The sequence below is a fragment of the Salmo salar genome, chromosome ssa02 (genome assembly GCF_905237065.1).
Source record: "Salmo salar chromosome ssa02, Ssal_v3.1, whole genome shotgun sequence".
Classification (NCBI taxonomy): Eukaryota; Metazoa; Chordata; class Actinopteri; order Salmoniformes; family Salmonidae; genus Salmo; species Salmo salar.
Window position 1 is genome coordinate 40,022,089 of NC_059443.1, and position 16,205 is coordinate 40,038,293.

Consider the following 16,205-nt stretch of genomic DNA (forward strand, 5'->3'; position numbering starts at 1 on the left):
TCCGTCAGTCCCTCCATCTTGTTCCGCTCTCCTCCGTCTCTCTGGGTCGAGTGGGGCTGAAATTGCAGCTGGGGCCTAGGGACCTCCCCCTGTGCTATCATTAGTGACCCCGGCACAGGCAGCACTCAGACTGGTCAATCAACAATTAAAAGCCGTCTGTAGCCACTAACTCAATTCAGCCGGCTGGCTTAGTGCCTTGATGCGGCCCCGGCGTAGACCCGGCACGCACACAGGCCAGACAGCAGAGAGACAGGCTGGCTGGTCAGTGCCTTAGCCATGACCCCTTGTTTGGTAAGGGCACAAACGTTTGGTTACTCCTACACTCACCCCTATATTTAACATTGTTTTAACCCTCTAGGTGTGTTGAAAACACAACAACTACAACAGCCTGAGCACACGACTAGAGGTTTGCTCATTTTACCATACCCTCATGCTCAGGTCGCGACCCCTGTACTAGTTTGTCGGCGTATGGAGATGTACTACCGGCTGCACTTCCACCTAAGGTTTCGACCCCAGTGTGCCCTCAATACTCAGCTTGACCTTTTGTTTTTCTGGACTTAATTCATTTAGTGGGTGGTGCATTTAGAAGTGAGAGCCACCTGCTAGCTCCCACACACAAATGGATGCACACACATACACACAAATGAATATGCACACACATACCAACACGCTAGCGTATGCAAGTAGGCACACACACACTTACAGAAATGAATGTGCTCACACACATACACACACACACACACGCTTCAGTTGCTCCATATGTTTCCCATATTCATTGTATAATCCCATTCTCTCGAAAGACTTGAAATCTAATATAAAGGCAAAATGGAGAATAACTGCAGGGGCCGGTAAACGAAGCATAAAGACCCCAAGTGACCGAGGGGAATTATTTGGCTCCATTAAGCAAGCATTAACATGAATTACTATCTAATTAAAATTAAACAGCTCATTAATAACTTTCCAGTGGGCCTCTGACTGCAGCTAAGTTATCTGGTTTGTGCGCAGTAGTGTGTGTGTGTGTGTGTGTGTGTGTGTGTGTGTGTGTGTGTGTGTGTGTGTGTGTGTGTGTGTGTGTGTGTGTGTGTGTGTGTGTGTGTGTGTGTGTGTGTGTGTGTGTGTGTAAGGCTGAAGTTGTCTGTTATTGTGCCAGAACTAGGGGAGTTACCGGAGGGGCAGGACTGATCACTCTACACCCCAGAGAAAAGTCTGCTGGATCAAATAAGGTCTCTGTCTTTCTATCTCTCTCTCTCTCTCTATCACTCTCTCTCTCTCTCTACCTCGCTCAGCTGCTGGGAATTACGTATTGTAAGAAGTCTGCCTTAACTTTCTTAATGGGTTTGATATACTGCATGTTGTAGGTTCGTTATCCCGGCTTTTACTGATGCATGTTTTTAATAAGCATACTATTTCTTAAAGGTAAATCAGAAACAAAATGTGATCAAGATAGTAAGCCTATCTGTCTGAACATTTTAAACCCACTAGTGAACATTTACTGACATGACACTCAAAGACATCCAGCTTAAATAATATCCCTCTATAACGGTACACGAGGATAAATCTGATTACAGGATTATAGAAAGAGAATAACTAATAAACCAAAAGAAAAATAACCGCAGGTTAACTCATGTATGCAATATCTAGTATCCCTGCCTGATATTGAAGTAGGTGTGTACACTGTCATTACATTCAACTTGTTGTCTTCCATTGTGAATAGTATCAATTGATGTTACCGACCAAAAACTATGCAATAGTCAAATGGAAAATAGTTCAGCCATATCGCACTGATTCACATAACTTTTACAGCTTTTGTTTTTTTCAAAACGTTTACCTCACCTGTTACTAACCTTTTCTTAACTGAGAGGTTTTTCAAATTAATTTTTGCGGTACCCAAACCAAATATCCTCTCAATTTCAACAGAGACACAATCCTCCTATTATAGAAATACATATTTTAAATTGTGTACTCAAGAAAATCCATATGTGTCCTCTTATTAAAATCTACAGTATGTAAATATTTAAAGGGATAGTTTTCCAGGTTGAATGGAGTAAACAACACAGCAAACGATCCCTTTAATTGATGTAATTTGTCATAAATGCACAACCTTCAACCTGCAGAAGTGAATCTATCTATTCATTTACTTCAATTAACGTGGACGCAAGCTCTCTCCGCGAGGCCAACTTTGCTCGTTCATTTTCCGGTCCAGTATGAAGAAAAGAGACAGAGGATGAAAGGGTGGCTAGGTAGAGAGGAAGGATGGGTGGGCTGAGGGGGAGACGCAGGACGGATGGACATTCGGCAGGGGGCAACATGCTTACACCAGTGGAGGCTGCTGAGGGGAGAACGACTCATAATAATGGCAGGAACGGAGCGAATGGAATGGCATCAAACACCTGGAAACCATGATTCTGCTCCAGCCATTACCACGAGGCCATCCTCCCCAATTAAGGGGCCACCAACCTCCTGTGGCTTACACACACACGCACGTGTAGTGCGTAACAACTCAGCCCGCCGGGTGGCGTGGTATGTCCTGTTGGGGTCGTAACCTGCGTGTTGCTGAGCCTGCGTGAGGCTGTGTTGTCTTCAGGCCCCTGTCAGGAGAGAAGAGGAGAGAAGAGGAAGTCAACACCGGCTCTGGGATGATCATATTAATGCTTCTCCTAATCATTTCAACAAAGGGCATGAGAGATAGAGGAGGAAAGGGGAGAAAGGGAGGCCAGGAAAGGAGGAAAAGAGATTAATAAGGAAGTAACACGAAGAAGAAGGCGATGATGATGAGGGCAACAATGATGACGACGGCGATGTTGACGATGATGATGATGATGGTGTTGGCAGGAAATCAAGAACGGTGTAGAATGATGCTGATCTGAGCGAAACAAAAATAAGTGACCAACAGTGTCTTTGGGATCTAACCAACTAGGCCTTTCCTTTAACACCACAACGTATGATTAAGCAACATCAGCACATAAAGCTGAGCAGAACTAGTCGAAAGAATAACAAAACACTACTGTACTCAGCATTTTAATAACAATGGAACCCCTTTCCAAATCCAGGAGATTTCGAAATCCAAAGCACAACGCAACCATATTGAACGAAATAACTATAATTCGATAGACCTTTGCAGGTGGAGAAAGAGCAGAGGAAAGAGAGAGGGGGACAGTGAGAGAGAGAGAGAGAGAGAGAGAGAGAGAGAGAGAGAGAGAGAGAGAGAGAGAGAGAGAGAGAGAGAGAAGAAGAGATGGTGATGCTGCCTAAATGTATTCAGGTGCATGCATCTCACCCCTCCAGCCCACAAGCTGTTTACCTCTCTATCAGTCAGTCTCTAAGAGAGCAGGGACCCCATCCATATTCACACAGCCACAAATTCCACTGCTTATCTCGACCAACCTTCTAAAACCTCCCTATGTTCCCCACATACATACATACATACATAAACACATCTTTATGGAAGCGAGAGGCAAACCAAGAGGCATAGGCACACACGTCCAGGAGGGGGGGGGGGATAAGGATCACCTTGAATTCAAAGTAGAGGATTGGGTCCCTCTGTGGACGGACAGGAAGCCACACAGGTTAGGGCTGATGGTTGAAGCCCAGGCACCAACACCCCAGCAGACAGGACAGGAGACAGGACAGACAGACAGACAGACAGACAGGAGCTGAGAAGGGGCTTAGGCATCCCAAGCCTGATGCTTTCAAGCCCGTCATGGAGTTAGATGGAAGGTTTGGAACTCTGAAAGTAAAGTGAAAAGTGATCCTGATATAGTAAATTGTATATTGGCTTTAATTGTGTTATCGATTAGTGTTTGTGTGTGTTCTCTTGTTCCTATAATCCATCATATTCTATTCTATTGGTATTCTAATACTTTGATATCCTAATGTTTGGTAAGAGACATGGGCACCTGTGCAAAGAAAGGATGTCCATTATCTCTGACCATCTGATCATTTTAAATGTAGGATTTTACTGTTATCTTTTACTACTGTTGTAGTATGAGATTAAACAATGATTTCATTTTAGGCATCAAGTGAGAAATTATATTCGGAACTTTGACCACCAAAGTATGCAAAATACAATTTCCTAAAATAGCTTCATTAAAAATGTAAATACTCTAATAATGGCGCCAGGTTGTTGTGTTTTATTTGTCATTCCCTTTTGGGAAGTGGCATTAACTGGGCAAGCGGGACATTTTGGTGCTGGCAGCTTTAAAACATGAACGATAGGAAAGGAACGGACACAAATAGACTGTTCAAAGAGTGGTTGGCTGGGCACCACAGACACATCCCGAGTAGGGGGAGCGGTACCCCATTCTGCTGCGCGCGGTGCTGATCAGGGATTGAAGTTAGGAACTCTCTCCACGACTAATTGCGCGCCGGTGCCTTTTCATGAATATTCATCCCATATCGTGTTCAGACCCCCGCCTAATTAGTATAAGAAATAGGGAGAAATCTCGCACCTTTTACCACAAGAGAAACGTTCCCCTCGCATTCTCAGGGGGATGCTGGCAGAAGCGCCGAGTTCATTAGCCAAAAATGAAAGGAAAAAAAGTTACCTGAAAAGCATAGGACGTTGGTCATTTACACACGAGGCAAATGGGCTATTGCGATCGTGTAGTCATTGCCTATTTCGCATTTCTATCAAAAAAGAAAGACTGAAAGTGGGGGAAAGTACAATTATCTGAATTGTGGAAGTTTGTGAATAATAGGTATTTTCTACCATTTTTTAATCCAAATTTAGAAGTGGCAGGTGCAACGGTCGATTGAATGACCCTCTGGAAGTGGAATAAAGGTGTGTTTAACATCAAATGCAGTGCAGGAAATGGGGTTCCTTTCTGGGACTATGCAGAGAGATGTCTAGCATACAATGTGTCTAATTTTAGGAACTTAATTAAAATCATCATCCTCCATCTGAGTTTGAGAAAGGTATTGTTGTGAAATGGCTTTCAGAAAGCACCAGCTTCTAGGCTTAATTGTTTGGAGGAATATAAAATACTTTTGTTTAACCGCTAGGTTTTGACATTTTTCTTTTTTTTAGCTCATGGGCATACAAGCATAGAGGAAATATACATATTTGACTTTGACCTTTAGAAATAGATTCAAAGCTACAGTAGGCTAGGCCTGTAATTCTAGGCACTGGGTGACAGTTGTTGAAAGTGCATTCAAATTGATATGTGACTGTTATCCTAAAGAGTTTTATTAGCCTATTAAAAAGACAATCCCTGCAACTTTATTTAATTTATTTTAAAACAGAATTAGGCCTCAATGTCCTTGTTTGAATTTGTCATTCGTGTCATATTTTTTTTTTACTTCATTATTGTGCACCAGTTGTGAATACTATAATTGTACAAATATTATTTTAGATTATAAATACTGTTAGACTGTTCTGTTGTGGGGGTAGGCCTTTCGGGTATTTGAATATTGATGTTTTTGTTGTTTAATCTTTCAGAATTGCCTTCTAGGAACATGGTTAGGCTACATTAAGAGTGGATGGGGTGGCTGTTGGCTGAGGCGCGTCCAGGTTATAATTGTATTCAAGTCGAGGAGGTCTCACTCGAGGCTTCAACACGTGACTGGCAGGGAGCGCAAGGAAGACTATAAGGGAAAAATGTTTTTTTTTTTATTTTTTTTTTATAAATACTTCTAATACCAGTGGGCACATGTCCAGTGAGCACAAAACATCACAGGACGACATTGTTGTAGTTCATGAACACACGCGCAATTGGAAATAAGGATGGTGAGTTTATTGTAGACAGTGCAGACACGAAATGCTACAGCCCACTGCTAAGATACACATGCACTTTCATCCTATTTTATACAGATAGATTGTCTATCTATTTTTCCAAAATGTTCATAGCCCAAATAGGCTACAGCATAAGTCCATTGCTTCACCATAGAGTTAGCCAACAACAATGAATACTAACATTTCTGCATAGGCTAGTGCACTTGGACGTGACCGGACTATAAAAAAGAGCAGTGCACGAAAAGGGGACGGGAAGGATGTTTAGGAAGGGTTCAATGTGACACAAGGCAGACTGTTGAAAACTGAGACTATTATTTTGGGACAGGGTCACCCGGGCTTCCTCAACTCGCATCACCATGCCTTATACTCACTAGTCAGCTACTGAAACCCCATAATTGTCTGTTCCACTGTCTTTTTTTATGAATTCATCATATCGTGACCTCTTTTTTTTTTTGCCTTTTCCTGTATCGCCTATCATTCATCAGCAGTAAGATGCCTGTCATCCCTTTCAACGCTCTTTCCATAGCAACCTCGTGCATCTTAGCAAAAATTCACCTAGTTCCACACAAGGCCATATTCTTTACCAAGAGAGGGTTGAGCATCGGGATATTTTTTTCCACAGCTCCTCGAGCTGGCTGGCAAAGCACAAGAGTTGGTCTGTATGTCTGTGGCTGCCCCGGCAGCACCGCTTCCCCGGCAGAAATGACTTTTTATAGACTTGGAGACGAGAATGACTGAATGGTAACGCATCTTCATTAACTGAGGCATGGAAGTGACTCTCCGGAAGCAGTCACAACCCGACAGAGTGGTCTCCAAGGGTTCAGGGATCTTTCAAGTCCTTACAAAAATGTTCGGCCCTGACTTAACATCTTACAAATGAACAAGCAAAGGCCCTTGACAGATCAAGTGATATTCCGATCCATCTAAACTATTTTACTCAAGTGGAAATTGTGTATTAGGTTACTGAATGCATCAAAGCAACACACAACGCGTTTTGATATTTACATTATTTGCATATCGAATAGTCTGAAGAGGTTGTGTTTACAAGCCTATTAGATGTGTAAATATGGCCTACCTGTTATTTTTATATGATGAAATCCAAGGTAGAAAGGATTATGGCTTTATTTGACATTTAATCAGTCACTGAGCTGTAGCCTATAACACTGCTATTATTATGTTATTAATGAAAACAGACATTTCGACAACAACTAATATTGCATCATTCTATTGGAATACATTCTAAAATATTTCACTGAATATTTTGTACGTTATGAAATAAAAATTCCAGAAGTTCCTCTGTAACCTTTTAATGATTTCTAAATTACACCTGACCGACTCTTGGGAATTGTCTCCCGTTAGTCGAACAAAACGAAATATATAAAGGTTGGATGGGAAAAACCACGCCTTTCAAGAGATGGTGACGAGCACCTGTGACCCCAAGAGCATCTTAACCACACACGCACTATATTCTTCAGTGTCGTGTCGTGCCAGAGTGAAGTAAGGACACACGTAGCAGAAAAGAGAGCAAACTTACCGTTAAATCGTGCTCTAGTCCAGGGATTCAAATGAATAAATAGTACAGTGCGTCCCACTGTAGCCTACAAACAGAGAGCAGTGTCGTGTGAGAGACGAGAACAACATAAACACGCGCGTGAGATAAAAAAAAAATTCATTCAGGTAAATAATTAAAATAAAGAGTGATGCCTGAAAAAGCTTACAAAAAGCTTCGGTTTTAGAAGGAGTGGAACATGCGCCTGATTGCGGACTTTTAGGCGACTGGAACTGGAGAGATGTAAGATTTGTTTAAAGCCCCGCATTTCCATTTAAGAACGTGATTGTGTTTGCAAAGATCCCTTTCAATCTTCGCATCTCCCCCTCTCTACCCCTCAGCGTCTCCGAGGCTGCTTTGCAATTCATAGAATTGGTAATTTGCTATTGGGACAAAACGTGAAGGGAAAACTAATCAGATCAACCGGGAGAGGAGTGTGGAAGAAGCCAAGAGGGAAAAACAGGATTTTCCCTCTAAGTTGCTGTTTAGTAAAATGCTTCGAGAGAAACGCTATAAAATACCTTCTGCTTTTCATCAGCTTTGCATATAGGTCCACATTGTCACGGGTGGTCAAATTTAACGTGATATTTGGAGATCATTTTATTTGACAACCATAACTTTTTAAGAAGGTACTCTTATAGTACTCTTATACAGTTTAGACATTGTATTCATTTAGCAGACGCTCTTACGCAGAGCGATTTACGGTTACACTTATAACCACAATTTGAATCCTGACACACATTATCATCCATGGCCTTGTTAATTCAGCATAATACAAAAATGTGCAGATTCATGTTACAATTTTCCAAAGCCCAATCCAATGACAAAAGTATAAGTTCGTGTGTGTGTGTGTGTGTGTGTGTGTGTGTGTGTGTGTGTGTGTGTGTGTGTGTGTGTGTGTGTGTGTGTGTGTGAGAGAGAGAGAGAATGATAAGCCTTGATGAGGAGATCATAAACTCGAATAAAAGGTTCTCGATAGAACCACAAAGGGTTCTATGCTTGCTTCATATATGGCACCCTTAAGGTTCTATACAGAACCGAAATAGGTTTAATATTGAACCCTATATGGAACCCAAAGTGAAGAAGAACCCCTGGTGTTCTGATCAAATAACCATACAAAAGGGTTCTATATAGAACCTTTAGGTGTGACATATATGAAGCAAGCAATAGAACCATTTTTGGTTCTATCCAGAACCTTTTTTTCTAAGTGGTTAACATTGGAAATGTCATAAACAATTGGGATAAAGCATTAAAGGGTAGCCGTTATTGTTAAAGAAAACGCGTTGAGATTTGTCACACCTCACCATATTCAAAGAAATATCTACATCACACAGTGCTTATTCACATGCATCTCTTTTTGTGGGTGGTTGTAATTCTGGAACACCACACTATAAGAATACGAATCTACTTAAATAGGGGAGCGCTGCAGTTAGTCATCACTGACTAAAAGGATATCAAGGTGGAGGGGGGATTTTGTCACCCCATCAAAAAGATCCCCGTACTCCCCCACGTGGTTATTTGCAAAACAACCCGAACGAACCCAACGAAACCCAATCATTTCCTACTTTTATCCAACCCTCTCCGCCCTGGCTTGGAGAGAGAGGACGGATGAAAGAATGAGAAAGGGGCGACCAATTGCGAGTGACTGGGTTCTGTGCGCCTGCGACATGCAAACAAGCAGCCCACGAGAGAGGGATAACAGAAACCTAGGTCATATCCAGAGACCGTGAAGTTACCAATACCCTAAAACATAAATGTAATATATAGAATTAACATGTTTCTATATATAGTATATGTGAAACAGAGCCCTATTCGTTATGTGCGTAAAATGCGCTCTGCAACGTAGTCTATGCCTCTTGTGGGCTTGAATCCGTAAGGAGCCAATACAAGCGAAGAGGAGGCGTGTCTTAGCTCTTCCCCAAGACCTCCCAGAGCAGGTTGTTGCGTTTTTAGCTCTAAAGCCTCCAGACCTCTGAAGTACTCGTCAGTTTTCGAAGTCGGAGCCATGGCTACAACAGCTCAGTATATTCCGCGGAATAACTCATTACCGTCCAACCCGCTCATGCATCCGGATTCGGACAGGATGCACCAGGGGACGACCTACAGAGAGGTGCAGAAAATGATGCACCACGAGTACTTGCAAGGGCTAGCGGCGACCAACACCGGACATCCGATGAGCCTGACGCACCACCAGTGGCTGCCCACCTCCAACACCGACTGGACCAGCGGCACCCATATCGGGCAACAGGAGCACAACAAAGCCAGCGTTCAGGCGAGCCGAGAGGACCTGAGCAGCGGCTTCCACCATAGATCTCACCTGGTGCACCAGCAAACGCAGAGTAGCCACCATGGGTCGTGGGCGCCAACCACGACGCACCACTTGTCCCCGCTGTCCCCTGCCTCCAACGGTCACCAGTCGCTAGTCTACTCGCAGCCGGGATACACGAACCTCAACGCCATGCTAAGTCCCCAGCCCGCCTCTCTGCACCACGGCATGCGGGACCCGCTCCACGACGACACAGGTAGCCATGACAACCAGATGGAGTCCCCCCAGCAGGCGTTCAGCCACCACCAGGACCACTCAGACGAGGATGCGCCCAGCTCCGACGACCTGGAGCAGTTCGCCAAGCAGTTTAAGCAGCGAAGGATCAAACTGGGCTTTACACAGGCGGACGTGGGCTTGGCCTTGGGTACCCTGTACGGAAACGTCTTTTCTCAGACCACTATCTGCAGGTTCGAGGCACTGCAGCTCAGCTTCAAGAACATGTGCAAACTTAAGCCACTGCTAAACAAGTGGCTGGAGGAGACAGACTCAAACACGGGCAGTCCCACCAATCTGGACAAGATTGCTGCGCAGGGCAGGAAACGAAAGAAGAGGACCTCGATTGAAGTTGGGGTGAAAGGGGCGCTGGAAAATCATTTCTTAAAATGTCCCAAGCCCTCTGCCCATGAAATCACCAGCTTAGCCGGCTCTCTTCAATTAGAAAAAGAGGTTGTCCGTGTTTGGTTTTGCAACAGAAGACAAAAAGAGAAAAGAATGACGCCGATAGGGGTCCCTCATCCGAATATGGAGGACGTATATTCTCAAGCGGAGACACCCCCTCTTCACCACACATTACAGAGTCCTGTGCAGTGACTGTTTTCATGAACAATCCTACAATTTCGGGGGAAACAAGAAAAAAAAGGGAAAGGACTATGGAGTTAACAGTATTTCATTTTGTTTTACTGAGAGAGAACAGAGACATGGCAAAGTTGGACAGACAGATGAGTTTTGTCCCAGTAACCGGAGCTTGTGTTACAACAACAAATAGGTAGAATGGAAAATGGTTGAAAAGAAAAACATACACTATTACTGAATTGATTTCGTTCACATTTTAAATGAAACAAATATCTTTATTTACCAAAATTCTATGGAGGAGATAAAGTAAATTCGATGTTTCGTGGCTGTTCAAAGGGAAACGATTAAATGTTGCAAGTGGTGTCTTGAACTGATGGCGCTCACCACAGTGCGAGGTGGTTGCCTGAAAATGATCAACAAAGGAGACACACACACACACAATGAACATTTTGCTTTTCAGGCTTAAAACCGATTAACCAATATTTCTAATTATTAGCCTATTCTTTCGCTTTGTTCTATTAATTGTGATGTTTGATTTGTTTGGAATATTTTAACTTCAGTGTCTGTTCTGTTCTGAAGACTGTTTTTATTGTTTCTCATTTTATTAGTGTACCGTAACTCATCAGAAACGCCTCCCTTACGCCTACTGTTGACACAACGTCATCTGGCCAGAGGAGTTTGTGAAAAGAGGATGGAAATTACGGCACCCGTTGATGACAAAAATCCCCACACTTAAATGTCAGATGCATTTCAAAATTGACGAATGCAACAGGACAGCTTACGTCTGGCAGCCTTAAAACATGTACGCTTTGCAGATAGCAACAGACGCTAAAAAGGGCAATATGGATGAATACTTTATGAAACACGTGTTTCTTGTCGGTTTTTGGTGTTTGTTTTGATTATTATTTTTCCTTTTGTATGGAGCACTTATTCTTTCGTTGAACTGATCATTGCAATTTTATATTAGTTTTGTTTTCAGAATTTGTTTTGAGGTAGGCCTTTACTCACTATTTTCATGTTTACAGGTTCCTAAAATCACTCCAGGGCGCCGTCAGCAACTTGCATTGCTAACTGCCAAGCTATTCCAACCACCTTTAGAACGAGATTGGTTTAATACGAAATGAAAGTGATATTCTCAGGTAACTTCAGTGCCCCAGGTCGAAGTGTCACGCTGTTCTCATTCTTTATATCATAATAAAAAGTAGAACTCGAATTCTGTACCTTCTGTATTGATCTGAAAGGTAGCCTGTGCTACACCCCATTCATTTATACCATTCCTATTATTGTATTATAACCACTATATACGGAGAAATTCAGAACATTCTCGAACGAAAAGTGATGAAGGGACCTGTTTTAGATATATTTATTTTTTTCGGATATGGAGAAGAAAGGAAAAACTGATTAACTAGCCTACTCGTGCGTTGCGTGTCATTTCTCAAGGGTCTGGTACATTCTGATGGACAGTAGCCTATAGTGCAATTGCATACTGCAGACAGTGCTATTCGATACAGCGGGGAAAAAACTTTCTTCAAAAAAATATTTGAAATAAAATGTTGCCAGGATTATTTCCGATGTGTAAATATGTCGAATATGTAAACATGTATTTGTTCTGAGATACATTTTTTTGGTTTGTTTTGTTTTTCCGGCAGTTTTGTACACTTACTAATTCCAAGAAGATATTTTAATATGATTTCATTTATGAATCTGACCATTTATATATATATTTATTTCCTAAATGTGTTTGGAGCTTTTTGTTTGGCTCGGTTAATGGTTATGTTGCAGTGGATTTCAATATGTTTTGTTTACTACATTGGTTGTATGTTGATTGCTAAATGTAGACTGCAAAGTCACATTTCTCCTATTTATGTTATAGTAATATTTTATTACTTACATAAAACGTATATACAAGAAAAGGTATTTTGTCTTCATTCAAAAACCAAACCGTTTTCCTTTGTTGCTAACTATTGTGAAACCACCAGATGAGAAGAAAAAAAAGATACAAATGTATGTGGTAAACAAAAATCCAATGCACTAAAATAGTGTGTTGTTCTTAACCCCTCTGATTTAAGCCGTCAGAAAGTGTTGACGACAACATGTGTTCACTTTAAACCAGTATTCCGTTATGTAATTGGGATTCATTTAAATCAGAGGCTGTGTACATGTGCTGTTTTAAAGGGAATAGACACAACAGTATGTTTACCTCGGGCATTCATATCCGCATCAAGTCCACACAATCCCTGACGTTGTTCACATCTCTGTGTAATCGCAGTATTAAATTGTGCAATATTATTACGAAAATAGTGTCTTTTATTGACTGATGTACCAATTACTATTAATATTATTATGATTATTAGTTAATAGTGTCATATGGTAATAACAATGTATTGCCAGGTAAATAATAGTATGCTACATAGCAGCAATGTATCAGACTTGCTCTTGGTGCGCACCAACATGCCGATTGTAATCTTATTTAAAACTAGTAGCCTACAGTGTTGAGGTACTTATAAAATATGTCCTAAAATAACACCGTCTCTTGTATCTTAAACTTCTGCTTTGAGAACAAATAAAGTGCCTGCGAGGGATTTCTGAGTGTCTATAATCATACTAATAATGACCAAATTATGGGTTGTTAGGATATTAACTAGATATTAACAGTCCAAGACCACACACACACACACACACACACACACACACACACACCTCTCCAAGTGTTCAGAATAAGTATAGGCTATAATACAAATTGGTTTTTCGTTTTAAACATCACGCTGATGTTATTAAATAACCTGTGAAAGGCTAGGTTGAAGTAGATCAAAATGCAAAGAAATAGGCTCGCTAGCATTTGGATCACATAAACACACCAGCTCCATTAAAACACGCACAGTAGACTATGTGGCGCTATAGGCTACAGCTAACGCAGGCCTACCGATAGCCATGTAAGAATAATTATCAATCTGGACACAATTAGTTTGTATTATCTTTTGATATTGATATTAATAAGATAAAGACGACGCAACTTTACTTTCTGGGAAGAAAACGAGATGCGGGTGGACATTATGCTACGGGGAAAATTGTTAGATGACAAGCCGTTCTGATTCAGCAAATGTAGGCCTAATGTTGCAACTCATTCGCCAATGTCATTGCATCTCACCAGTTTCAATGCCGCAAATTACAGAGAAGTCAACAACAATTTGCTTTAAAAACAGTCAAACTTGTCCAAAATTTCAGAGTTAGTCAAAAGTTCAAGGAAGCGTTTAACATCAAACTATATGAATTCAGCGCGAAGTATTGTTATGTTTAGCCTAATATGTTCAGTTATAGCTCTAGAACTTAATCAAGATACTGTACATCTGTGGTGTCCATATTTGACATTAGCACAATAAGAAATGTCGATTTACGTCTTCTGTGATTTACTCCACATTATATTAAGACTGTTTTACTTTAGCCTAATCCTAGCCAGCGATAGGCCTATTTTTAACAATGCATCGCATAAACAAATGCTATGGATTGAAAACATTTATTTTAGCCTTCAATAAAACCGAAAAGGATCATTTACATTACTTGTTTGAATAAACCCTAACAAAAGCACGAACAATTGTTTTGAACAGCATATAGGTTATCGATATCAACTTGAGTGAAGGCAAACTTTTTGTCAGATAGGAATTCTTGAAGTGATGTTTAGAGACGTTAAAAGTTGTCCTTCAGGTAGAAAACCTGAGAACATAAGATTCACTCTCTCTCTGTTGGTGGGCCTATACAATGTCCTTTTATACACATGTCATCAAGGATATCCTTTTGTTTCCCTCCCACTCTTTGATACAATTTCATAATGCCAAGCGATTATGCATATTGACATTTCCACGTATTTCAGTCATCCAAATGTAGCTAATGATCTTTAGGCGCTCCTTGTAAAGTCATAAAAGCGCTCGGATTCTATCATCCAATAATAAATATTATATTGGAGATTAATACAAAACTGATCAATTAGACGCACACATAGGTCCCTATAACTTCACATACGAATATATATAAGATACTGTAGGCTTTGAGAAGTGTCAGCTCAAACTGTTGTAAATGAGCCCAAATATGGCTTTACGATATTGAAGCATTTTGAAGAGAACGGCGAGTCTCAAGCGCCCCCAAATGGTACAACTCTGTTCCTACAACTGTAAGAGCTCAGGCGAGTCACTGAGCAATTTGTTTAAAATATATTGGAAGAATAATACACAATATTATATCTGCATCAGTGGAGGCTGATGTCAAGTTCTACCACATCAATCTCGACAAACCATTTCTGTATGGACATCACTTTGTGCGGGGATAATGTCATGATGAAACAGGAAAGGGCCTTCCCCAAACTGTTGCCACAAAGTTGGAAGCACAGAATCATCTAGAATGTCATTGTATGCTGTAGCGTTAAGATTTCCCTTCACTGGAACTAAGGGGCCAAGCACGAGCCATGAAAAATAGCCCCAGACAATTATTCTTCCTCCACCAAACTTTACAGTTGTCACTATGCATTGAGGCAGGTAGTGTTCTCCTGGCATCCGCCAAAACCCAGATTCGTCCTTCAGACTTCCAGATGATGAAGCGTGATTCATCACTCCAGAGAACGCATTTCCACTGCTCCAGAGTCCAATGGCGGCGAACTTTACACCACTCCAGCAGACGCTTGGCATTGCGCATGGTGATCTTATGCTTGTTTGCGACTGCTCGGCCATGGAAACCCATTTCATGAAGCTCCCGACAAACAGTTATTGTGCTGACGTTGCTTCCAGAGGCAGTTTGGAACTCGGTAGTGAGTGTTGCAACTGAGGACAGACGATTTTTACTTGCCACACGCTTCACCACTCTGTGGTCCCGTTCTGTGAGCTTGTGTGGCCACTTCACAATAACAGCACTTACAGTTGACCGGGGAAGCTCTCGCATGGGCAGAAATTTGCCGAACTGACTTGTTGGAAAAGTGGCATCCTATGACGGCGCTACGTTGAAAGGCCATTCTACTGCCAATGTTTGTCTATGGAAATTGCATGGCTGTGTGCTCAATTTTATACACCTGTCAGCAATGGGTGTGGCTGAAATATCCGATTCCACTAATTTAAGGGGTATCCACATACTTTTGTATATATAGTGTACATGGTACACAACAAAATAAATTCAATCTATAATCAGCATTTGACTGATAGGTCCTAAACATGTCGTGAGGTGGTTCTGTAGCAGAAGATTCTTTGTGCATCCCAAATGGTGTCCTATTCCCTATATAGTGCACTCCTTTTGACCAGCTCTGGTAAAATGTAGTGCACTATGTAAGGAATAGGGTGCCATTTTGGACACTGGATGTGCTCAAAACCCAACTAAACGGCCTGTCTGAATCACATATCCACATTGGATCCACACTAGACACCTGGGATTTGTGAGTTATTCGTTTCATAGGGAAGACACAGTCCTTAGAGAACTCTCCCGCCAGCATCACTCATTATCTGTTGGGGAACTTAAAATGGTGCCACGTTTGGACCTAAACCATGCAATACTGATCATACTTTTGTACTGGAATATGACTTTCAAAATCCCCACAAAAATCATGAAGCACAGCCGGGATGATGATAAAAACTCCCCCATCAGTCGTCATCCAATAAGCCAGATTCAACTGATGCAAACAGAGAAAGTGTATTAAGCATACAACAAACACAGTACGACCTTTGGAACATCGTCATCTGTCCATATGGCTAAAGTGCATGCTGAACATGCTGGACCTGAACTAAATGAGATGCACCATCAGTAATGCCACATAGGCCCGTATTGAAGTGCAG

At 41.6% G+C, this 16,205-nt stretch overlaps 1 protein-coding gene and 1 long non-coding RNA gene across 2 annotated transcripts in view; one reads left to right on the forward strand and one right to left on the reverse strand.

Moving 5' to 3' along the window:
• LOC106582987 (uncharacterized) overlaps nt 1–7,610 on the reverse strand; it is an 8,903-nt gene extending 1,293 nt beyond the window's left edge. The window contains exons 1-3 of the long non-coding RNA XR_001323419.2: nt 7,266–7,610; nt 3,511–3,727; nt 1–2,588 (exon numbers count right to left, since the gene is read on the reverse strand). The exon at nt 1–2,588 is cut by the window's left edge and continues 1,293 nt beyond it. This is a non-coding gene — a long non-coding RNA (uncharacterized lncRNA). The remainder of the gene's footprint in view (nt 2,589–3,510; nt 3,728–7,265) is intronic.
• Nucleotides 7,611–9,117: 1,507 nt separating this feature from the next.
• Nucleotides 9,118–12,980, forward strand: pou3f1 (POU class 3 homeobox 1). Its single transcript, XM_014166662.2, has one exon. The coding sequence runs from the start codon at nt 9,286–9,288 to the stop codon at nt 10,414–10,416; it is 1,131 nt and encodes a 376-aa protein (XP_014022137.1). The 5' UTR covers nt 9,118–9,285; the 3' UTR covers nt 10,417–12,980.
• Nucleotides 12,981–16,205: the final 3,225 nt, after the last annotated feature.